The following is a 25,401-nucleotide window of genomic DNA, read 5'->3' as shown; positions in this document are numbered from 1 at the left end:
TAACTTCCCCCCACCCCAGCCCACACCCCCCCCCCCCAAAAAAAAAAAAAAAAAAAAAAAAAGCATTTCGTGTTCCTGTGGGTTTAGGATCAGTTTTGAAGATGGCATGGACACTCCTAATGCAGCCTGTTTCCTTCATTCATGTCAGCCAACTGAACAGTTGCTACAGAGGGTGTAAACAAGAACTGAGCCCCTCTCCCCACTGATATTTAGAAACAGGGCTTGTTTAAAACATAATGTTCTTTTGACTTATAGAAACTAGTCTTGCTTTACTCCTTTTAGTCTAATCTTGCTATTTATCTCCTTCATGCACGCAGATCTCCTTTATTCATCCCCAAACAATTAATTTCCCTTTCCCCTGCCTAATAGGGGAAAAGTTGCATGTAACCTAGAGGTGGATATCCAGTCTTGATCTGAAAACAGTAACAGATCAATAATCTTTTGCTTCTGTTTTCTTATAACAGGTGATTACTTCTATTGAAGCGTGTGCCTCATTTCTCACTTGAGTTAGTCCATTTGGGCTTTCAGCTATAGGTTCACACAGCTCTGAGTTAGCATGCTGTTTTCTTTGTATGACGGTACCATCATAGAATAGTTTGGGTTGGAAGGGATCTTTAAAGGTCATCTAGTCCAGCTTCCACCCCTGCAATGTGCAGGAACATCTTCAGCTAGATCAGGTTGCTCAGAGCCCCATCCAACCTGACTTTGAGAGTTTCCAGGGATGGGGCATCTACCACCCCTCTGGGCAACCTGTTCCAGTGTCTCACCACGCTCACTGTAAAAGATTTTTCCTTATATCTAGTCTACATCTACCCTCTTTTAGTTTAAAAGTGTTACCCCTTGTCCTATCACAACAGGCCCTAGTAAAAAGTTTGTCCATCTTTCTTATAAGCTCCTTTTAAGTACTGAAAGGCTGCAATAAGGTCTCCCTGGAGCCTTCTCTTCTCCAGGCTGAATAACCCCAACTCTCTCAGCTTTCTTCATAGGAAGAAATAATTTTTGTGGCACTCCTCTGGATCCACTCCAACAGGTCTATGTCTTTCCTGTACTGAGGACTCCAGAGCTGAACACAGTACTCCAGATGGGGTCTCACAAGAGCAAGAGTAGAAAGGGAGAAACATTTCCCTCAACCTGCTGGACATGCTTCTTTTGATGCCACCCAGGACATGGTTGGCTTTCTGGGCTGCAAGCTCACATTGTCAGCTCATATCCAGCTTTTCATTTGACAGTACCCTGAAGTCGTTCTCCACAAGGCTGCTCTTAATGCCTTCACTCCCCAGCCTGTATTAATACTAGGGGTTGCCCAAACCCAGGTGTATGACCTTGAGTTTAGCCTTGTTGAACTTCATGAGGTTCACCTGGGCCCACTTCTCAAGCTTGTCCAGGTCCCTCTGGACAGCATCCCTCAGGTGTGTCAACCGCACTGCTCAGCTTGGTGTCATCTGCAAACTTGCTGAGGGTGCACTCAATCCCACTGTCTACATGTCAGTGATGAAGATATTAACCAGTACTGGTACAATATACCATTGTACACAATCATGGTTTTCTTTTCAATTAAAGGTCATTCCTTATTGTTCAAGCCTGGCATTACAGAGGGAATTCTCCATCCAAACCATTCCTATGGGCCTTTCCCTCCATAATTTTCTAGGGTTTTTTTTTCAGCATCCTTTAAAAATACAGGTGGCAGTTCTATGTGTATCTACATTGCCTCTGTGGGTCATATAGCAGCAGTCAGAATAGGTATTTGACTCCATGGCACTGTAATAAAAGTTAATTTACTCATTCACTGTATCCTGTGGTGGTAACTTGACCTCGCCCAGCTGCCAGACACCCACCCAGCTGCTCTCTTACTTCCCCTCCTCAACATGATGGGCAAGAAAATAAAATCAAAAAGCTCATAGGTCAAGAAAAAGACAGGGAGATCACTTAATAACCACCACAGGCAAAACAGACTCAACTTAGGGAAAATTAATCAAATTTATTGTCAATAAAAACTGAGTAAGTGCAGGGGCTGTGGGGAAATGAGGGTCGTGGTCAGTTCATAACAGCTCCTCTCAGTCAGTCCTTCCACACTGGAGCAGGGGAAAAGTGTGCGGAGGGTCCTCTCCATGGGCTGCAGGCACAGTCAGGAGCCTGCTCCAATGTGGATCCTCCATGTGCTTCAGCTGCCTTCAAAGCATATCCACTTGCACTGGTGTGGGATGCTCCTCCACCGGCCGCAGCGTGGATGTTTGCTCCACCATGCTCTCTTCAGGGGCTGCAGGGCAATACCAGCTCCCCAGTGGATCCTGTCCGTCTCCCCTCGGGGCCGGCCGGGCTGTTCCTGACCCGCTCCCCCTCAGCGCCGGCAGCGCTGCCCTCCCTCGTGCAGGTTTCCCCACGGCCATGGCGGCCATGGCGGCTGCGGGGCCTGGCCGTGCCCTGCGCTGGGGCCGTTGGAGCCGGCTGGAACCGGCTGGAACCGGCTGTGCCCGGCACGGGGCAGCCCTGGCCGCTCCCCACAGGGGCCGCCCCCAGCCCCTGACAGACCCTCCGCACCCATGCCCCTACACCTGTGTTACTCTTCATAGTTGCTGCTTTCCAGATATCTCACCATCCCTTCCCCCCTTCCAAATACACGTTGAGCACTTCTTGTTTTTAAGAGAATACAGCTTCACACCTGGCAACAAAATGAGTTTTCAGATGTGTGCATTACCAAAAGATCCAAATCTGTGTGCAACTATCTGGTCCTTAATATGTTTTAAGTTCATAATCACCTTTGTGTTACCCCAAAATAGGTACAGCACAAGTTTATAATACAAAAATAAGAAGTGAAGAAGAGAATTCCAGCAATGCCATTAATGTACCCTTAGAATACTGAAATAGCAAAAAATATTTGCATTACAAATAGTGCTTGGAAATTTTTTCTACTTCATCAAGAAAGGAAACTTTCATGTTGGACTTAAAAAAAAAAAAAAAAAAAAATGGCCTAGCACATCCCCTGTTGAAACCAGAGGAGGGAACCAGTTACCCAGCACCTCCTAAAGTAACCGTTACTCCTGCACACCCACACAGACCCCATCTCTTTGGTTTTGTCCAAGCTTAGTCTAGTATAAAGCCTGAAGTCATTAAGTAATTCTCCTTTTAACCTATGAAGCCCTATTTAGATTTATAGTAAGAAAATTAGCTTTTGACTTTTACCCAAACCATGTTGTTTCTAGAATACACACACCACCCCCCCATATCCTATATGCCAATAGATAACAAATCATGTTTATCTGTTGAAATAACATCTTCCTTCATGTGTTCATGATGGGGAGGAGCATTTTGTTCTGAGGCTCTGACAGCACTTAACAGCACTCTAACACTTAGGTAGGAAGCATTTGTAGGACATCAGTGTGTGGGTAAAGCAGTTTATAAGCTATTGGCACATCAACCTTCTCTGTCTGGACACAAAACAGCTTAAATACAAGCAGTTTACCACTGCATTACATTCACGGTTTCATGAACCTGGAAATTTCTCTCTTCCACTTTAACACAGATACCACACAGCTCACCATCACAGTCTAAGTATTCATAACCTAGAAGCCACAATAAGAAAGCATGTTTTTTTACTTCTGGGGCAGGATCACTGTGCTTACTTCTCACTAAGGAAGTAATCATTAAATTACTTTGTATACTTTGTATTGGGAGCTTACAATTGCACAAACTCTCCATATTTCCTCTTGTATCAAGGGATTTATAGAATACCTGAAGATCTCATTATGCAATGCCGTAAGTACAAGATATGTCAGAAAAAAGAAAAAAGTTCGACATACACACAAGCTACACAGACACATGAACCTCTTCAAGAAGCAGTAGTCAGAACAGTAACTTAAAGGTGGTGCAGAGACAGTTGACTGAAAACCACTATATATTCTGACCAAGCGTAAAGACAGGAGAGCTCTTTAAAGCTAGAGCATCTCTGCCTTAAAATACCTTTTTAGAAATGCCTCTGCCAATTATTCATAATCCAAGATTTAAGCTTTGGCTTTCAATTCACCATATAAAGAGCAACAGTGAAAAGATGACATATTACTGTGCCAGTAAACTTTTTGTTCAAACATTTCTATACAGACTGAAAAAAAACCAACAACCAACCCACTCTACTGCTACGTGTCAGTAACTTCATTTATTTAGAAGCAAGCACCAAAAATACACATTTTCCATTTGATAATCACTCATACAGCTGTCAACTGATACTACTAGCTGGAGGAATCATTAGGGAAAAGTGTTATTAGTCAAACCAAATAAAAGGAAACAGTGTGCCTGAAGGAAATTACATGAGAACAGAATCAAAACAAAGTTATAAGTACAAGAGAAAAAGCAGTCTCATGGTATTTGTTTTGCCAAGTTCTAAATAGCAGGTGGTCTAGAGCAAGGCTTAACAAAGGATTTCAGAGGATACTGTAAGTTTAGGAAGTCCAGTGTCCCAAGAATAAAGAGATAACAAAGCCAGTTCTCTTACTGGGATCCCTGAAAGAGAATAGGAAAGCAGACATCTGTTTAGTGTAGCATCCTTCAGACATGCGACCACCTCAGGATAAGCCATCAGCAACATACTTAGATGCGGATGTAGACTTCTCAGCTATGTAACTACCTATCATGAGGTACTCAATACCTAGAGTTTTGCCACAGTCAAATAATGTAAACACATCTGTTTTGGCTCTCCTGTTGCCATATTTTTTCCTAAGAGAAGCAATCCATAGATTACGTAGTCCATAAATGGGGAAGGGGGAGGAGAAGCTATCCACATTTGGAAAAAAATAGTTGTGAATCACCTAAAAAAAACCCCAAACCCTAAATCCTGTTCTTCTTGGTAGACTGCAATGTACTGCCCACCTCATACCACACACTACCAACTCTGCTCACGGTGGCATTGACAAGCTAGACTACATTAACTCTGACAGTTAACAACAGGCAGCCAGGGCTCAGACCCACCGCTCTTCCCAGCCACATTGCTGTCAGCAGTCAGTGTTTAAGTAGCCTTCATCTCCATCAGTTCTGCTTGGTGGATTCTAACCTCCAGCAAACGTGCTGGAGAGAGATCAGGAGTATTCACACCCTCTGCAGCAGTCTTCTGTGTTGGCTGATGTCCTTAACCGATTGCCCAAACTGGCAATTTAAGCACCAAAAAAGCCTGAAATAACTGGAGTAAACCCAGCTTCATTAAGTAAACATAACAAATATGGCATTAAAACTTCAGATTTTGGACAAGGGCTAGAAGAAATTATCCCACATCATGGGGGAGAAAAAGGAAAAAGAAGCTCAGCTTCACTCTTTCGGTTATGTTAAGTAACAAAATTTCCTCAGTCTTAAAGAATAGTAATAGAACAGTGTTTACTTTGGGCAGAGTTTATCCAGTTCACAAAAAAGCAACCCTGCATATCTTAAGCCACAGAAAACAAACAAGGGAGAAGTCTGAAGGGGAAGTGAGTCTGCAGGGTGGGAATAATAAGGCCATCCAAGCACAAATATGGAGAGCAAGTCTGTAATTTAGTAGGCAAGGTGTGACTGCATAAAGGATGATAACCTAAGACAGAAGGCACATTTTCTGGCTGACCAGCTAAAGGAATCTAAAACACAAAAGCAACATAAAGAGCTTCTCAGCCACCCCTTCGCTTATGTGGTACCTGTTAGCGGCACTTCTGTCATGTTTTGGAAATTGCTAAACTTAAAACACAGCAAGTTTTACTCATTCAGACCCTGGAGCTGGTGCAACTCTGAGATCTGGTGGTAACACATAGAGCTCTGAGTAGCTTAACACGCTGTGAAATAAGTGGCAGTATTCTCAACATTCTTACTGGCTAATTGGGACATAGACCTTGCAGATGTTTTTAATCAAGGAAGAAAACCTAGGGATCCTACAGTACATACACACGTGCTATCAGAAGAAAATGCTTTTAAAAAGGAAGTTAGGTTTTTAGTCCTTACAACTATAAGGAAAACTGTTCCTTGATGCAAGCAGATGCAGTGCTGGTTTCCTGGCACCACAAAGTTGTTCCAGTGTATCTGTGCCAGCTGTGTTTCAAGCATCAGGAAACAAATATGGCTAGTTATTTTCACTCCTTAGGCAGTAGTAGAAATACAGAATTTTGGTTTTGACTCTCAGGTATACAGCAGAACAAGCAGGCTTTTAAATACTCTGAAGGTTCAAAGAACAGGGGGGTGCAGGGAATAAAAGCTCACCGGCAGAGTGACACAGCTTGACTTCTATGCTGTATGCAGTACCTTTTCCATAAGGAGATTTATTAATACCTTCATGACTAAAACTTGTAATGAACTGCAATTTGTGTGCATAGATACCTGCTTGCTTTCACACCTCTCCTTTTATACGAGCCCTTTCCTAACTGCTGAAAATTTTTTTATTCAGGGAGAAACAGACTAGGTTTTTGGAACAAGGGGAGCAGCGAAGAAAAAGCCTAAATCCAGTGTTTGGTTTGGCTTCTCTTTTGGAAGAGCAGCTATTACAAACTTAAAATTCCATCTCTACAGCAGAGTATGACACACACAAATTTGACCTTCCCCCAACCCCCAGCAAAACCAAAATAATTTCACCAAAAGCCAAAGGCATTTTCCCCCATTCCAGGCTCAGAGCTATGCATAATGGAGTAATCCTCCACTCTCTCTGCACTCCTGAGCAGAGCTATACATTTCAAGCTGATAACAAGGCCAGCATTCAGAGGTTAGATATGTAACACACACATTGTCTTGCTGGGAAGTCAACAGATATGTTCTTCTTTTTTTTTTTTATTAAAATAAGATATCTCAAGTTAAGAGCAAAAGTTGTCAATTTTTTTACCAAAAAAATATTAAAAATTATCTATAGATACCCAAGTAAGACAAAGCAGGCAAGTTTTAAGGTATCCTGCCTGCAGAACCTCAATTGCAACAAAACAAGGTGTCACCCTAACGTGTTATTTAGGGTGGTTCCTCCAAATAGAAAAACCTGACAAGCAGCACATTTCAGAAGAAAAAAAAAAACAAACACAAAAAATCCCCACCCAAACCTTATGCTGAAGTGACAAATTTAAATGGCCAAGCTGCTCAAGTTCAAAAAGTTTTTCTCTACTGCAACATGATGTTGCACCACCCCAAAACTGACGGTGTTTGAAGTTATAATATCTATATTGGACATACTATTTTAAATCGCATGCCTGTAAACACGGTTCTAGGACTCCAGCCAAATTCTTTCTGTACAGAGTGGACACACAAGCCACACTGTTTGTTCGACTGATACTCTCTCTAGTTACCACCTGTCCCTCCCTCTTCTTGTATTCACACAAGATGAGCTAACTCAGCTTCAGAAGAGCAAATCCCTGGCTACCCACTCCCAATAGTTCATTAACTGCTTGTAACATCTCATTTCTGCTGGAATCCACAGGTACAGCATCGCTTCAGCAGCAAACGGCTCTGTTCCTTGCCCATGTTGCCCTGCCACCAAGCTGCTCTTTTGCTTCGGGGGTGAGGGGAGCATACATTCATGTATACAGTCAATTGTTAAAAATGCCAATCAGATCAAAGTTCAACTTTGACCCCAACTCGCATCCCACCCCCCCCCCCAAAAAAAAAAAAACCAAAACAAACAGATGAATTTAAAACCAGTGTTGTGTTTGGAATTTATCAAATGCTAGGCTGATCCTAAATAGAGACTTATTCCCAGCTTTCCAAAGTGAAGTGGAAAACAGTCTTTTGGGTTTGGTAGATTTTCTTACATAGATATTCCAGTCATTCAGATTCTGTCCTTTTACTAGAGGATAAAGCATCTGCCTTATATTTTCTTATGAAAATGCCATAAAGCTTTAAGTTTTCTGTGATTTTTTTGTTGAACTAAAGACTACCGCAAAAAAGGTAAGAAAAAGAGGCTTCTGTGCAGCTTTGATGCTGTGTAGAAGACATTATGTTTACTTTGAGTCAGGAAGAATGTTCTGCACCTGAAAGTCTGTACATAGAAGAACAGGCCACCCCCCTCCTCATTCTCCATTTACATAGCTTTCAAAAGCTTTGATTAAACTGTAAGTTTAAATGCTTATAAAGAGGCATCGCTTCCTTCTCTCACAAAAATCAGTGCATTCTCCCAACAGCTCTTTCTGTTAGAAAGCCACCGCACTCTTCAGCAAGTGGGCAAAACCTTTGCAGCACTGTTTTCCCGCCCTTCTCCCCTCTAAAAAAAGGCAGCTAGGAATTTGAATACAGCTGGAAAGTGAACAACAGCTGTGTGTGGTTTTATGACTTTATATATCCAGACACCTAGAGCCCAATACAAAAAAGCCGTATTTAATTTAGATGCAGCATAAGCACAATCCTTCACACTCATCTGTTACAGAAAGAAGGTTTTTATCAGCTTCAGTAACTTTGCCTTCGTAATGGAAATCACATGAGAAATAGAATGCAGAACTGCATTTCCATCCAGTCTGGAGTTATTTAAACAGGGGAAGAGAATCTTTGCCAGAAAGTGACTAACAGCAGGATTTCTACCTGTATTAACAGCTGGCATTGGATGATCTGAGGAGCTCTCAGTCTCACAGGGGAAAGAAGTTCTTTTGTTAAAATGCCTCAATGATAGAGCAGACTAGCAAAGAGGTTTTCCTTTATAATGCCTGCCTAAGAATGAGTTAATCCTTGGGTTTGTGTGTACTGTTTAGTGTTATTTGGAAGGCTAGCACACCAGCTGATGGTGCCTTTGTTCTTAACTTTCAAGTAAAGGGAAAAAAATTATCTTGGAAGTAAAAGTAAGAAGAGACTGAAGTTTTCCAAGCCAATTATCTGAAGTTATCAGTGGTAGTCCTAAGAGTTTAAGATCATGTTAATGATTCATTTCAAGCAGAGCCCCAAGGACAGTTGGCCCTGGAAACACAAAACTGGAATTGCTTGTAGAGAAAGTAGGGAATCAAAATCAAGTGGCATGGGGCAAGAAAGGAAGAGAATTATTTAGGTCAGCCTTTCTGAAGAAACTGAACACCAAAGCACAACAATTTCAGATAAACCGAACAGCCTCCTAAGTGCTTTCAGCAGTCCCAGCACTGAAAGATGGTGTGGGAAATTCTGGGGAAAGATAAATGTATAATTAATTTCTATATAATTATTAATAAAAATGTAAAATTCAATTCCCTTCAATGTGTTTGGATTTTTTCGCCTCCTCTTTCTCTAGTCACACAGAAGAGAGGAACAGTTTGAATTTACAGCTTGCAAAAGTTTCAAAGTAGCGTGGAGTTTACTTCAACAGAGACACAATCCCAAAAGCATATGCTATTAACCAAATAAATATTTATAGCTTGCACTTTCACAAGACTCAAAACTCTGCTACTCTTCTTGTCTCCATGGCAATTCAAAGGGAGCTTCGGAAAACGGGGGATGGGGTTTTAAACTAGTCAGGCTCTCACAAAAAAAGCCTATTTTCCAGCCCTCTCCCAGTCCTGCTCAGCATTGGTTTCCCTAGCAACTCATCGGCGGCTCAAAGCCAGCTTGTAAATGCAGCGCAAGCCTATAGCTCTTCAGCTGTTGCTTACTTGAAGATGCTTCGGGATGCTGACAACTTGTGTCTAGCACCACCATGTTTCAAAAGAGCATGAGACAAGGCTATAGGATTAGAAGCCCCTTGCCACTACTGTCCTGCCCACCTCATAACACACACTAGAGCAGTGACCTGAAGAACAAAGATTCCCAGTTGCATTAGTATGTGTAGCAACTCAGCAAAACACTTGCCTGCGCAAATACCTAGAGAAATTGTTGTAGAATTATTATTTAAAAAACAAAGGTAGGTACCCAGTGCAAATTAGCATATTCCTCTGAAGTCAATAGTACTAGGCTGGTTTACATCAACTGTAAAATCGGCCCTGAAACACAAGAGAGTTGGTAAATAGAGGAAACAAATGACAGCCCTTGCACCCAAACCCACACAACCATTCTGGCCCACAATTCGAGATCAAGACCTCTGAAATCTCCTACAATTTTTAAGTAACTTTTTCTGGAATTGCCAGCAAAAGTAATTTGAAAAGGATAAGTACTTTCAACAAGTCATATCATGTATATAACTGTACATACATTACTTATCTAAAAAAGCCTGGAAACAAATTTAGTTTACTTTCCAACTGTATGCCAACCAGCATTAGTTACAATTCCAGTAAACACTATGTGAAACTGGAATCCCTGGTCATTCAGAACCGGTTAAGTCATTCAAGCTCCCTCACTATATGATCATGTTTTCTGGATGCTAAGAACATCAAGATCCTACAATTTTAATATCATTGCAAGTAAAATACATTGCTGTAGTGAAGAAGTGTCTCTTCCCATAGTTAGTCTTATTTGTTTAAGCTGGAACCAAATTTCCTGTGCATCCTCAGTCCCTTCTCAAGTTTGTAGCGATTTTTCTCTATCCCTTTTTTGATTAATTTAAGCATTTCTACTAATCGCTCTCACTGCAGAGGATAAGTGCATGTAATCATGTATTAAGTTCTGCTTTCTAAAGGTATAGAAGTAGCTACCTAACCAGAACTGTGCATTACAAACAGATGCTAAATAGCAGGTAGGATAGCTAATTTGACCAAATATGCCCAAATGTTTAATTTTCAGGAAAGTATAATAATCTAAGCCAAGCTGGCATTATCACCTTATGACCCTCACTGAAGGCGACGATACATCTGAAATACATTCATTAAAAAACCCAAACAACTCTCTGAAGCAAATATTGACCTAGAATATATTTTTATACTAATATACAGTGAATGTAAGAATAACTCCTTGTGGTCAGTTTTTAAAAAGGCCTTTATGCAGGTTTTCTCCCATTCAATTTTTGCTGATATCAGGATACACCGTGACTTCATTTTAGCTAGCGTGTCCATTAAAAAAGTCAGTGTCTTTCCAAAAACAGTAGGATGTTTTTTAAATACAAATACTAAGTAAGAGCCTTGTGCAATGCTTTGTAAATCTAGAATTTCTGAGGAGATGTTTCCTACAAACTAGGGTGGGAGTGGTGTTTTCACTTGAGCAAATTTCCCTCAAATCATGAATTTTAGGACTGAGTCCTATTAGCAATACACAGACACAGCACTGAACTTAGCTTTTTAACTTTTTTCCTCCAGACTACAGTCCAGATTCTTTGTTCACATGAGCTGGGAACATGATGACCACTTCCCTCCTGGCCAAAACAGTTTGGTGAACCCTTCCTAATAATCCAAATGCAACTGCCAAATTAGCTCATCCCATTATCACTCACACATGATCTCTTACACTGCCAAGTCTGGTCAATAGTCTCTTCCTGCCAGAAGCCGCTAACAGTCACATTTGATGACTATTACTTTCAATCAATAGCATCATTTACAGTATGAATGCATATCTTTAGCCTTAATTCTACAGGCCTTTAATTTAGTTCTTTAATATCAAATTTTATAGGGGCACCCTCCAGCACATTTGAACAGACTGAAGCCACTCCTTTAATTCAATTAAGGCTGGTACATATCAAGAGGAGCTAGAACAAACAGAAGATGTTTTGCATGCTTAAAGGAGAAGGGTGATTAGAAGAAATCCTCCGGAAGGTAGAGCTAGGAACAATAGGTCACAGTATAACAGCTGCCAAGTTTTCATTAAAGGGGATGAAGAGGGTAAAAAAAAAAAAAAACAAAACCACAACAAACCCAACACTACAGTCTTCATCACATTAAAAGATACACAAACAACACAACATATGGGTATCCAGATCAGAAAACATTAGAACAACACTGGAAAGTTACACGGGAAACAGGAATAAAGATAAGAGTAACTCCATGCTTTGTTTGTTTATTTTTAAAACAAGCATAACTGTTAACTTGCTGATCATCACAGCTTCTCAACAGAAGTGATGTTAGGAGCCACATCCTCAAGAACATCTGGGTAAGGTTGGCTGATGAAACACTGCTGCTTTGCGTCAGAAGCAGGGAGTGCTCAGTACGTGAGCTAACATTCACAACCCACTGGTTTGCTGCTTCATGTAATAGGATTTGATCATCTTGTCTGCAGGTACTTAAACTAAGAAATTACCAGCTGTTTCACTCTCACAAAAATGAAACAAAGATGTCAGCAATTCTGTAATGCTGTAAAACCACAACAAAAAATAATCCAAGAAAATGATTTCTGTAGAAGGCAAATAATCTTGTCAGAATTAAACAGTCAATCTAGACACAGTTCAGAGACAGAAATGATATCAGCAACATGTAAGGTAAGGCTGGGAATTTTTTTTATTATTTTTTAGAATAAACCACATGTGATTAAGGATTCAGCCCCCAGGTCGCTACCTTCTCAAGTGCAACTTAGCCCTTAAGAGTCTGGTGGTTAATATGGCTGCATCTAGACTACTCTACAGCATGTATAAAATATCATTGAAAACCACATGTTATATTTAAGAATACTTTTTAGAGTCAATAGATCAACACATTTAATGAAACCATGACTTCCAGATAGGCATATATATTGCTTTAAACTACTGTTTTGCCTGCTTCTGCCCATATTCCCTTTATAACCAACTGTTCATAAGATACTGATGCTCTAGATCAGGGCTCCTCAAACTTTTTAACCATGGGACCGGCGTGCGCATGAAGTGGCAGGCCGTCATCTGCGGCTGCTTGGTTCCCCCCCCCAACCCCCGGCAGGGGTGTGTGTGTGTCTGTAAATACCGGGGGCCGGACTGAGGACCCTGGGGGGCCATATCTGGCCCACGGGCCGTAGTTTGAGGACCCCTGATCTAGAAATTTGTGTGACACTATTATTGCTTAAACTGAAATTTCCTTTGGAAGTATGACTAAATAATACCACTTTGAAGGTGCTTGTGCTCCTTCAACTCTGGTCAACTAAATTTCAGTTTCAGGATTTCTTTCGAAGAAAGATGACTGAAGAAAAGGCCAAGGTCTATGCTGGCAAACAGATTATACAGGCAGAAACACATCAGCATAAGCAGTGCGATCACATGGAACCCAAACACAAAATAAGGTCTTCAGAGTTTAGCTCTAAATTCACAGAACAATAAATTTTAGTAAGAAGAGGATTTGGGCACATCTACGTATTTATTCCCACTGTTGTTGCAGGGCTAAGCTTCTTCCAGTGAGCCTGGATGGTAGAGAGCTAGCTAGCATCAGCTGAGCTATGAGTGGTCGAGAAATAAAGAAACGGAACAAGATGGCTTGTTGTATAATACATTGCTACCAGCATTTCTCTTCTAGAAGTGGAACTCATCACCAACTAAAGTGGAAGTTCAACAGTTCTGCTGAAAGCACCTTTGTAAAGTAAGCCCATAAGCTTTTATGGTTTATTTTACAAGTGCCAGGTATTGCTTTAGGGCAGATAAGGAACAGGTTCCTTACAAGAAAAAATTAATGTGTCTTCCACAGGAAAGAGTATCCACCACAGCGCTTACAGATATGGAACTCTGCATAGCAACATCTACATCTATCTTCTGCTTAAACAGTATGATTTCTTAACTAAGCCACACTTAGCCATAGAAGCTTCCTTGGATACTATCTGTCCACACAGCACACATTTTCCATCCCAAGGCAAAGGCAGCTAAAAAACATGGACTCGCTACCCTTCATTTGACAACTGACAATCTAAAGTAATCAGATTTCATACCACATTTTTACATACATGATTTCAGCAGGGCTCCATGAATTTATAATGGGTTCAACTGCAGCATATGGGTGCAGGATTGCAGCGCTAACAGCAACATGACACAATAGATAATTTTTCTAGTTTTCAGATGAGTAGTCCCACCCCAAAACTGAAGGTGTTTGAAGTTATAATATCTATATTGGACATACTATTTTAAATCGCATGCCTGTAAACGCGGTTCTAGGCCTCCAGCCAAATTCTTTCTGTACAGAGTGGACACACAAGCCACACTGTTTGTTCGACTGATACTCTCTCTAGTTACCACCTGTCCCTCCCTCTTCTTGTATTCACACAAGATGAGCTAACTCAGCTTCAGAAGAGCAAATCCCTGGCTACCCACTCCCAATAGTTCATTAACTGCTTGTAACATCTCATTTCTGCTGGAATCCACAGGTACAGCATCGCTTCAGCAGCAAACGGCTCTGTTCCTTGCCCATGTTGCCCTGCCACCAAGCTGCTCTTTTGCTTCGGGGGTGAGGGGAGCATACATTCATGTATACAGTCAATTGTTAAAAATGCCAATCAGATCAAAGTTCAACTTTGACCCCAACTCGCACCCCCCCCCCCCCCCCCCCAAAAAAAAACCCAAAACAAACAGATGAATTTAAAACCAGTGTTGTGTTTGGAATTTATCAAATGCTAGGCTGATCCTAAATAGAGACTTATTCCCAGCTTTCCAAAGTGAAGTGGAAAACAGTCTTTTGGGTTTGGTAGATTTTCTTACATAGATATTCCAGTCATTCAGATTCTGTCCTTTTACTAGAGGATAAAGCATCTGCCTTATATTTTCTTATGAAAATGCCATAAAGCTTTAAGTTTTCTGTGATTTTTTGTTGAACTAAAGACTACCTCAAAAAAGGTAAGAAAAAGAGGCTTCTGTGCAGCTTCGATGCTGTGTAGAAGACATTATGTTTACTTTGAGTCAGGAAGAATGTTCTGCACCTGAAAGTCTGTACATAGAAGAACAGGCCACCCCCCTCCTCATTCTCCATTTACATAGCTTTCAAAAGCTTTGATTAAACTGTAAGTTTAAATGCTTATAAAGAGGCATCGCTTCCTTCTCTCACAAAAATCAGTGCATTCTCCCAACAGCTCTTTCTGTTAGAAAGCCACCGCACTCTTCAGCAAGTGGGCAAAACCTTTGCAGCACTGTTTTCCCGCCCTTCTCCCCTCTAAAAAAAAGGCAGCTAGGAATTTGAATACAGCTGGAAAGTGAACAGCAACTGTGTGTGCATTGTTACAGTGCTGAGGACTCAGCTAGAGATAGAACTGGACCATGAATGAAATAAGAAATAGACAGACTGTGCAGTGACGGGAAAAATAGAGTTGAAAATAATTTTTTAGTTAGTCATTCTACATATGGTGTTTATTCCCTGATGATAAACAGCTTCCCCAGATACCTTTTATCCTCTAGGACACTATTTATTGAAAGTCTTCAAAGAATGAGTGCTGTGAGTACATTAACTTCTGGAAGTACCCCATAGCCTTTTTCAACAACATTTAACATGTAGAAGGAGAATAATCATGTTTACTTTTTATGCCTAATACATTTCAGAAGACTTCTATATTACTTGATTGAAACAGCAGTAGTTGATGTGCAGGATGTAGGTCTTATTTAGAAAAAGAAAATAAAAATAAAGCAACTGACTTAAAATAAAATTATGTGAAGGCCTCTTAGACTGTATGGCAAGTAGCAAAACCATACACTAACACAACCCAAAGGGTCACTTCTTGATGTCTGAGCGTACTTCCACAGTGGATGCATCTGCTTACTTCTCCCTTACCTCCTCTGCCAGGCAGCAACTGTGATGCTGCCAGTGAATTTGGAGTGTCTGAATTTGTTTGCTTTACTAGTCACTCCAATACTACAACAGCATCATCTTAAAAATCTTATGAGCCCTACTATCTGGCTGTCCCAGCCCTCTCTCTTTTACATTTTCATATGCTTTGTTGCGATATTCTAATATTGAAGTATTGTTTTTCCTTCCAGGAGCCTCTCAAATGATTATGATATTCTTGTGTATCAGTGAATCACATTACACCAGGGAGGGCCATTACATTAGTGAACAGAAGGCAACAGTGGCATTCATTGCAAGATACAAAGAATACTCAAATACTAACAAAATAAAACATTTACCTTTCAAATACTGACATTTAAATGGAAAGCTACTAAGTCCGCTTGGAGGATAAAGGCCTTTTCTGCACAAACTCTTCCAACATCTAAGCATTGCTATTAATGATCTTTTAATTGGACCTTACGTGGACATTAGAGGAGCGAAAAAGGGAAAAAAAAAAAAAAGGAAAAGAAAAAGAAAAAGACAGACACACCACTTCCCCATGCTCCAATGAGAACCCTGTGATACATGTTTGTTCTTTAAAGAAAAGTGGGAGGGTGGACAAAGCCAAAAACCCCCCAAAAAACAAGCCCACAAAACACAAGAAAAGAACTTAACCCAGCAACATTTATCATGTATTTTTGTTTCTGAACAGTGCTAAACAGATACCAGTGATGTCTTCCTTTGATATTCTACTACTGCAGTTTTAGAAATAATAGTCCTCTATTTAATTATTCCTACAGTTAGGAGTTGCAAACATCTGCAACAAGCTGGAGTTGTTTATGTGCAGGACAAAGTACTGATTAGTTATCTTTAAAGTCTCAAGCAACAAAATATATGCATTTATCTGTTAGAAGACACATTAAAATTAATACTATTTTCCAAATCTTGACATGTAACATCTTAATTGGCAAAAGATCACATTAAAATTTGTTTAATTCAGCAGCAGCATTTAAAGAGTCTTCAGTCATGTTGCATTTATTACGGAAAGCATATATTTCTGCTTATAATTAACTTGCGCAACTTAAGAGTTAATTCTTGATGTCTGAGCGTACTTCCACAATGGATGCATCTGCTTACTTCTCCCTTACCTCCTCTGCCAGGCAGCAACTGTGATGCTGGTCACTCCAATACTACAGACCTTACATATAGCATGGATCAGCCAAGTACTTTATTCTCAGCAGGGCCTGACTTTCCCTCAATCTACATTTTAAAAATATTCAGGCCGTCAAGCAAATTCAACACCTTAACACCAGTCAATCAGACCCAGCAAAGCTGTGTGGCATGAAAACGGTGGCACACAATGCCCCAGCTGATGCCACTGAGCAAAACCTCAAGCCTGAGCAGCAGGGGCTCTCAGCCAGCAGCCCCCCCCCAGGGCTTGGCACACCAAAGCTGTCACTTCTTGTCCCCAGCCACTGTGCCGTCTCAGAGTTTTCTGTATTCAAGCAGGGAAGCAGCCTCCCCAAACACAGAAGTATAGCTCTTCATTATTAAATATACAGGACAGCTTGCTTGAATCCCGGTTTCAGAACTGCTCACCGCCACCAGTTTGTATCAAAGCTGCAGCACAGCCCTGCCACACTCCCGAATTCCCAGTAAATCTGGCACAACTTTACATAAAACGCACTACATACAACAAGCCAGGAGTTTAAGAGAAAATGTCTTGCCTTTGTGGTTGTAGCCTAAACACTAGAGAAGAGGCAGAAAATCATTTAGGTGGTCCAATAATCAAAGGGTAAAGAACCAATATTTACTTTTTAAGATTATTTTATAGAAACAGGGTAACAGAGCACAAAAGCTAGCCATAACATGCACCTAAACACACCTACACATTCTACAGATGCCACTCCAGATGATGCATTTTTATTCATTTTTACCTGTACAGCTACTAGAAGGCTTCAGTCAAGAACCAGGGCCTCCTGGAAGTAAGTACTGTCTATACATTCAAATAGTAAACTGCTGTCTAATGAACATAGTATGTATTCAAAGTCTGGTTTTCTACATATTTGTTTCCTCATATGTTTACAAGTACGCCAAGCACAAACACTTCTCCAACTCTAACCCAGCTCTAGCCAACATACACAAGTCCTTAGCATACCACCCCCAAGAATTTTTCCCAGTTCTTACTGAGCACTTTCTACACACTGAGATCAAAAACATAAACTTTTTGGTTTCTTTATTATGCTAATCTGAGCAAAAGTCACTTGTCAAGAATGCATGTTCCATCACTTACTATGCTAGCAGTTTGTGAACAGCAGATATAGCCCCTATTGTTAACATTACCTGGTACCAAAACAACCCTATGATACATCACTTTCCACCCAGATGATAGTATGTTTTGTTTCCCTTTGAGTCTGATCCAGTGGTTTGGATGGGCTTGAGAGCATGTTCAACCCTTAAGAAGTTAATCCAAACAGAAGCTATGTAAATATATCTATTGAGACTTCACACCTGTAGAGTTTGTTCTTTCCAGATCAAGTCTACCCATTTCTTACTTTTTTAAATTACCAGGATCAAATTGTAGCTATTTCAATGCAAGTTTGATCTTCTCATCTCTTACTGAAAATTGCGAAGTTTTGAATTTGTAAAAAGCAAGCATTCAAAAAGGCTTATTACCAGATTTTTCTGTCATGTTTTCCCCTGCAAATAATCTTTGAGAGAAACTGGATGCCTGCTTTAATTACTATTAACCAGGAGGGGTTACAGAATTGCTAGTGGTTCAAAACTACTGCTGTTGTATTACTTGCTGTTGTTCAGAAATAGCTATTTTCCCCTTCCTCCTTTCCAAAAGCTCCTTCATCTCCCAGCATATGTTAGAAACTGACAAGTGAACCGGACCAGATGTTCAGCTGCCAAGCTCACCTTCTGCCTGGTTTAAGAAATTTTATATAAGCATTTGAGTGCTCAATGATGTACTGCGAGCATAGAGGTGGCATAAATCACTGGAACCCTCCAGAAAAAAATAAAAGTGGCTTTGGAAATGCAGGTGAGTACAAGTACTGGCAATCATCCAAGTGCTCCTCCAGCCTCATTTGCTGTCTCATTCTTAGAAATACATATTCATTGCCCTAAAAAATCCCAGCATTTAGATGAAGGAAACAAATCGTTCGTCTTGATTACAAGGCACCATAATATTTGCTTTAAGCTTCCTGTGGTGGAATTACAGCACAATCATGTACAAGCTTTGAGGAAGACACAACCAGCTTTTCTGCAGAAATGTTTTGTTAAAACTGGTAGCTCTTTGAAAAGTACTTGGGATGGGAAAAGACATGCCAGAAAGTAAAGGTGTAACAAAGCTAGCTTTACAAAACTGGGGTGTGTGGAGGGGAGAAGATCAGAATTAATTGCCTTTCAGCTTCCACATATCATTTCCTTCAGTTTCCATTAAAGTGCTCAACTCATTGTAAATTAGCCACTAAACTAGGAAGTAAGAACTTGTAAAACATCTATTTTCCCATAAGTATGCAATAGTGCTACAAAATTATCACAGGAGAAAAAAATCCTCATCCAGCCAAACAAGAAAAAAACAGCAATAAGATATTTATTCTATACATCCATGGGGACACTATATTAAGCATTTTTTTTTTGCTTGATATCATTGTGTAACTTCAAGGGAACCTTAATTTAGCCATTCCATATGGCCCTGACAAATAGTCTGCAGTGACAAGTACAAATCTCTGCCTTGTGCTTCAATTGTTCTGATGCACAAGGTACTTATATCGCAATGTGGACACTTCTGGCTGTGTGAACACTTCTTAGCAATCTTCTTTTACGTAAGCATGTACACTGGAGTCACCTCTAGCATTGCTAAGGGAAAATATAACACTAAGACTTACTTTGAGAAAACTATTCCTATAAGAGGTCGCCAGCTGCAGGGAACCAACGATAAACAGACTGTCTCCAGAAGTGCTCCAACAGAAAGGTGACATTTTGAGTGTTGATAGACTGTAAGTAGATCATCCCATATGTAAACTTTTAAATCCCAATTTCAGAATGAAATTACTAGTTTTGCTCCTGCCCCTCCAAAATCACTGACAGTCCAAACCCCTCACAACCCAAACACCCCACCCCTCACAACAGGGAAACTTGCTTACTGCTGCTGCAGAAGATTCACATGCATGTCACTATCCATCTTCAGTGAAAAATATCACTACTACTTACTCATGTGAAATGATGAGAAAACTGGACTTTAATATAGTTGTACAAGAAGATTCTCCCATACTTAAGAAGAGGAATTCTTGCTTGTGACCACCAGCACTTGAGAAGAAGCTAAAACACTTGTGGCATGCTTTGAGGAAGGACAGAAGCCTTCTCTAACATTTTTAGCTCACTTATTTAAAAACAGGTCTGCATACACCCCCAGTAATATTTGGGATTAGTCAGCAGACACAGACAAGTAAGAGCTCTAGGTCATGAAAGAGGTTCACACGTTTTCAGCTAAAGAGAAAAGGTGAAGTCAAAATTCAACTACTTGCAAGTTCTTACTTAATCATTTGTGATGGCAGTTTCTGCAGCAGAACCTGGCAGCTACTGTGCTGCTGCCAAGGTAGCCTGCACTGGGAAATACAGGTATAATACAGGAAACAATCGCAAAAATATCTGTGTGCAATTCAGTTAAATAGCCAGTAAGAGCATTGCATCCAGGCTCAATTAGATCTGCTAATCACAGTGGCAGTTTTAACTCTCATTATTAATGCCAGATGACCTATGGCACTCACAGTTACCAGAAATACATGCCCTATGACTTCAACAAAGAATTGTTGCAACGTTAAAGCTGAGAAAACAGGACCTCGGAGGCCAAGCGACAGCAAAAGAAAGTCCTCCTCTTGCATATATCCAACCTTAAGCAGAAGAAAACAAGAGGAATTGCAATTGTCTTGAGGTGACATTTTCAGGTACATTTCCTGTCTCTTGTATGCAGTGAGGAAAGACAGTCACCCTATTATTCTATTTTTTTTTTTTGTACATCCAATAGCAGGCTGTGGGGCCAGTAATGTGAACTAAGGATACTGCAGGGTCAGCCAAGGACCAGCTCTCTCTGCTTCCTCTCTGTAGGGAGGGGAGAGAGAGGAGAGGGAAACAAAGCCTTTACCACAGAACAGCATTGCTTCTGGCTGAGACCTCTCAGAAACAGAGCACCCCTTCCAAGTAGCACGCCTGGGTATCGTGACTTTCTCCAGTGCAGCAAAGGCCACGATTTCTGAGAGATATGCCAATAACTCACAGCCAAAGTTTCTTTCGAGTCCTGAAGATCTAAGCAGGATGGTGAAATTGTGAAGGTTATAACATAAGCTAGAGAGAAGCATGCCTCCCTTTTAAAAATTGGAAGGTCTTCCTACCAATTCCTCAATTTTCATCCATTTTAGAAGCATTTGGGTATTTTGGGCAGTGTTGCCACACTCATAAACAAAAATAGTTAGGCTGAACATTAGAAACAAGCATTGTTTTTCTGTAGTTAATTTTCATTGATTTGTTTGTATTTAAGAAGCTTACTCTCATCTCACAGCCTGTGTTATGGTGTCTAAGAGTCCATGCACGTTGGTAGACCACTAGCAGTCTATAGCGAAGAAATACTGCTTGTCAGCTAAAACAGCAAGAGAAGAAACCCTCCTTTGATGTTCCTCCCCACACACCCCACCCCTGGTTCCTCTCCAAAAAAAGCACTCTGATTTATACTATTATGCTGTACAGATATTACTAGAGAAGTATGAAGTCTTACAAATCTAAGAAATCCCGTCTCATTTGAATGTGGACTTTGATTTAGAAATCAGAGTACCCCTACCAAGTTAATCCAGCAAACAAAGGTTCAACAGAAGACTGGGGGTTGACAATATTCTCAATTTTGAGTACATCAGTCGTGTATCACTTATAATCAGGAAAGCATGGTTTAAAGACTTCCACTGTCAATTCCTACAGCCGATGCAGTCATGCTTTACAATTTTTTGTCAGGGGTGGGGGGGAAGACACCAAAGTGTGGGGGTTTTTTGTCTAGAACCTCTGTATCTGACCAAAAGATTCCTGAACACTAAGGAGTGTTTATTTTAAAGCCAAAAATAAACAAACTCACTCTCACCTTTCTTATTGCTCAAACTACCCCAGGGAGCTCCATCAAATGTTTATGTAAGACTACTATTTATTGCCTCTGCATTGCCCTCACACAGACACATTGTACTGGATTTGCTTCCAGCATCACCAGCTTAAATTTGATTTCTAATGTACACTACTGCAAGAAAAACCACACCTACAAGCTTCAGAAAAAGACCAGTTCATCAGTATTGTCTCCTCCAGAGTAGCCATGATGATTAATAACAATAATTTCTATATATTTTCTAACAGTCTTGCCAATGGAACTCACAAGTCCTACCCTGTAGCACCTTTTAAAACTTTCCAGATAACATCAGTTTCAGGAGCTCACACTGACAGAATATGATTAAAGACCTTCAACTCCCTTACTTTCCCCTAAATCAAAGGTGAAACAGAAGCTTCAACTCAGACAAACCACTATTTCTGCGATTCATTAATACTTCTTAGTAGGTTCTCACTGAAAAGCAATCCAAACCTCGTCTACCTCAGCACTGTTCCTGGTATGTTGATGTCCTGTGACCAACTTACACAGTTTCTGCATCTGAACTACCAAGGAAGTTCTCTACGCCGGCTCCACAATATAATACATACTTCAGGTATCCATCACTACTTTCTTTTCCTCATAAGTTTCTGCCCATTCCCCACTGCCTCCAGAGCACGTGAGTGCCACATAGGAGAACATTCAGCCCATATGTCTGACTTGGACGCCAGTATTACTCAGTCTTACTGTTCACACGAACATACATCAGCCACAGGAGCAGCAGCTGACTCCTGAAGGCCTGGATTTCCTCTGGTTCACACAAACAATCAGCACTTACACACCCACCTACAGTTTCTTCAGGCAACAACTTCTTATCAGCACCTTGCGGGTAAACTTTCTCCCCACCTGGTGTTTCTTGGGAATTGGGACAGGAAAAGGAAAAAAACCGCAAACAAACCAAGTCTGATAACAATGTAGGCACCACACTTTGATGCACTGTACTGCTTCCAAACCACTCTTGATCTTTTCCTTACTAGCCAAAGCCAGTGCTGCCAACAGGCACAACTAACCAGAAGGCTGAGCAGCCTGAACACACTGAAACCTGCTACCAAAACCCCCCACAGCGGTCTCGTCTGCTTAGATATACCCATGCAATTAACAGCAAATGAAGAGAAAACATCAAAGAAAATAATTTTTATTTACTATATGGAAGTATGCACTAGCTGCTCATCTAACAGCCCCAAATCTCCACAAGCCCTAGTAGGAGTAAAGAGAGAGGAAAAGGAAAATAAAAACTGCCATCAAACCAAAGACCTAACAGGCACAGGTCGCTTCAAGTCTCTCCTTGACAGTACTCATCCCTCCTCTACAAAAAAGGAGTTACCACACGCGCAAGCTTCTGTTAGGTGAGAAAGAATGAAAGACAAACTACAAAATATACCCAGCATCAGCACCATGGATGTCCCACGCCTACAACGGATCGACAACCTGTCCCAGGCTGATCCCAGTGCTCACTTCATTGCAAGACTATGCTACATAATTATTTTTAAAACATTACTTCTGTGTACATCCTCTTTCCCTAAAACACCAGCAAAACACAAGCAGCACACCACCGGAGCACAGCAAGACGTGATCTGAAAGTCACAGCCTTCTCACATGATGGGCACTGTTAATACTGTAGTATGTGATTTTGTTAATGCAGTAATTCACTGCTTCTTCACAGGTATGTGGCCACACGATCTAGTTTGGGTGGTGGTTTTTTTTTTTTTCTTATTTCATGTATTTTCTGGGTGGGGCAGCTTCTGCCAACTTATTTTACCACCACCACCCGTTTTGTTTTTAACGACTTAGACAATAGGACCATAAAAAAAAAATCGAAAACATAAGTCTGTTCTGGAGCTGCAACATCCAGTGCTGGCAACAGAAAACGCGCTCCCGTCACACGCTCATTCATCTTGTAAAGGCCCCCAGAAAAGCCAAACTACGCAGCCCGCATCCCAAAGTTTGCATCACTGCAGAAAGCCGCTGGCTGGCGCTGACACAGGCCCGGCTGAAACAGGTTACATCTGTGCGAAAGCAGGAGACACATGGAAACGATCAGCGCGCACTCGCTCCCCGGCCGCCGCGGAGAACGCGCTCGCTGTTATTTCGCTGCTGGAGGCGCGACCCGGCTCCGGGGACGAGGAGGGGCAGCGCCGTCCCGCCGCGGCTGCCCTCGCCTCCGCCCCGGGGCGCCCCGGGCCGGGCAGCGCCGCCGTGGGGGCGGCTCTCGGCGGGGCAGGGCCCGGGCGGCGGCCGGGGAAGGGGTCGGGCACCCCCGGGCGGAGCCCTCCCCGCTCCGTACGCGGACGCGCACTTCGAGGGGACCGGCCGCCGCGGGCGGGGCGCTCCCGGGGGAGCGGGACGCGATAGCCCCGGCGCCGGCTCCGCGGGGAAGGGGCGCGACCACTTACAGCTCAGGACCCCCAAGTAGCCGAGGAGCAGCAGGCGGAGGCTGCGGCTCGCCATCTTCCCGGCAGCGGCCGCTCCCCACCGGCGGCAGCGGTTAATAACCGCCGGGAGATGCCGGCGGGGCGTGAGGCGCGGCGGGGGGGGCGGCCGGGTCCGGCCTCGCCTCGGCCCGGGGGAACGGGGCGGCGCCTGGCGGGCCGGGGGCGGCCGTGAGGCAGGTGCGGCGGCGGGGGCGCAACGCCCGCACCCGCTGGGCTCTGCCGCGGGGCTCTGCCTCCGCCCCGCAACTTTCCACGCGGCCCGAGGAGGCGCCTCGCCTCGCCTCGCAGGGGCGCCGGGAGCCGCGGGGCTGCGCCCTGTCCCGCCCGCCCCGGGGCGGCCCTGCCCGGGGCCGCGGCCGGCAGCTCCCCCGCCCCTGGCGGCGCCCCGCTCCCCCCTCGGCCCGCGCCGGTGCGCGGTGCAGCAGCTCCCCCCGCCCGCGAGTTGTTCGTTCATAAACCACGCGCTCTTCGCAAGCTCAAGGACATTTGTTGCGGCAGAATAAACTTTCCATTACGGAAAGCTCAGGCTTCTCGAAGGCGGCCGTGGTCCCTGGGGGCACGTTTCCCCAGGTCAGACCCACCTGGGGTAGAGTGGGGGGGCAGGAATAACGGGGTGAAATCCCGAACCAGAAAACCCCGATGTTGCGGGTGGAAAGCGCAGCGCGAGGGTGAGGCGCCGCCCGGAGCTGCAGCCCCCGGCCCAAGCCTGGGTGAGCCCCCGGGCAAGACCCCCGGCGGGCAGGGCACAGCCGCCAGCCAGCGGAGCCCCGACTGCACCGAGACCTTCCCAACCCATTTTACTGTCACTTTACACCAGCCTGGGAGACGCTGGGTTAAATATGCAGGAGTTGTCACGGCCCTTTAAATTTATGAATCAAGGAAAATTACTCATCGTGACTGTAAATAGTGCATCTGAGTAGTTTCTGATGGCATCTTAAAAATACATTACCACTGGTGTGATACGGTTCTATATCAAGAAAAAGATCTGAAGTATCTCTTTGATAATCAGAGCAGCAACACTGGCTGTATTTTTTTAGACTGTAGCAAAATGAGAAAAGATTATTTATAAATAAAATCTCCAACAGCTATTTTAAAGAAGACCAAAGAAGTGGGATGCCACAATGCCTCTCGTGTCAAAATCTTCTTAGCTTATTTTTCACATGCAAAAATGTATATAGAATACAGTAATATTTCTTCAAAAAATATGCATATATATGTGTCCAGTATATATTACCAGTGTAATGGCAACATGCATTAAACAAAATCAGAACTATTCCCCAGGCAACTGAAAGGTTCTTTATTTTGCCTGGCACGGCACATGGTAACTTTAAGCATATACAAAGTTTCCATGATT

General features: G+C 42.4%; 1 protein-coding gene across 1 annotated transcript in view; it reads right to left on the bottom strand.

The window, feature by feature from the left end:
* JAM2 (junctional adhesion molecule 2) overlaps positions 1-24,328 on the bottom strand; it is a 40,047-nt gene extending 15,719 nt beyond the window's left edge. Inside the window, exon 1 of the mRNA XM_055801508.1 lies at positions 24,009-24,328. Within this exon, the coding sequence (XP_055657483.1) occupies positions 24,009-24,063 (55 nt within the window). The 5' untranslated portion in view covers positions 24,064-24,328. The remainder of the gene's footprint in view (positions 1-24,008) is intronic.
* Between the last annotated feature and the right edge of the window lie 1,073 nt (positions 24,329-25,401).

This window comes from Falco peregrinus, chromosome 4 (assembly GCF_023634155.1).
Source record: "Falco peregrinus isolate bFalPer1 chromosome 4, bFalPer1.pri, whole genome shotgun sequence".
NCBI classification, from domain to species: Eukaryota; Metazoa; Chordata; class Aves; order Falconiformes; family Falconidae; genus Falco; species Falco peregrinus.
The sequence above is the reverse complement of the archived record's forward strand: the minus strand, read 5'-3'. Positions and strand labels throughout refer to the sequence as shown.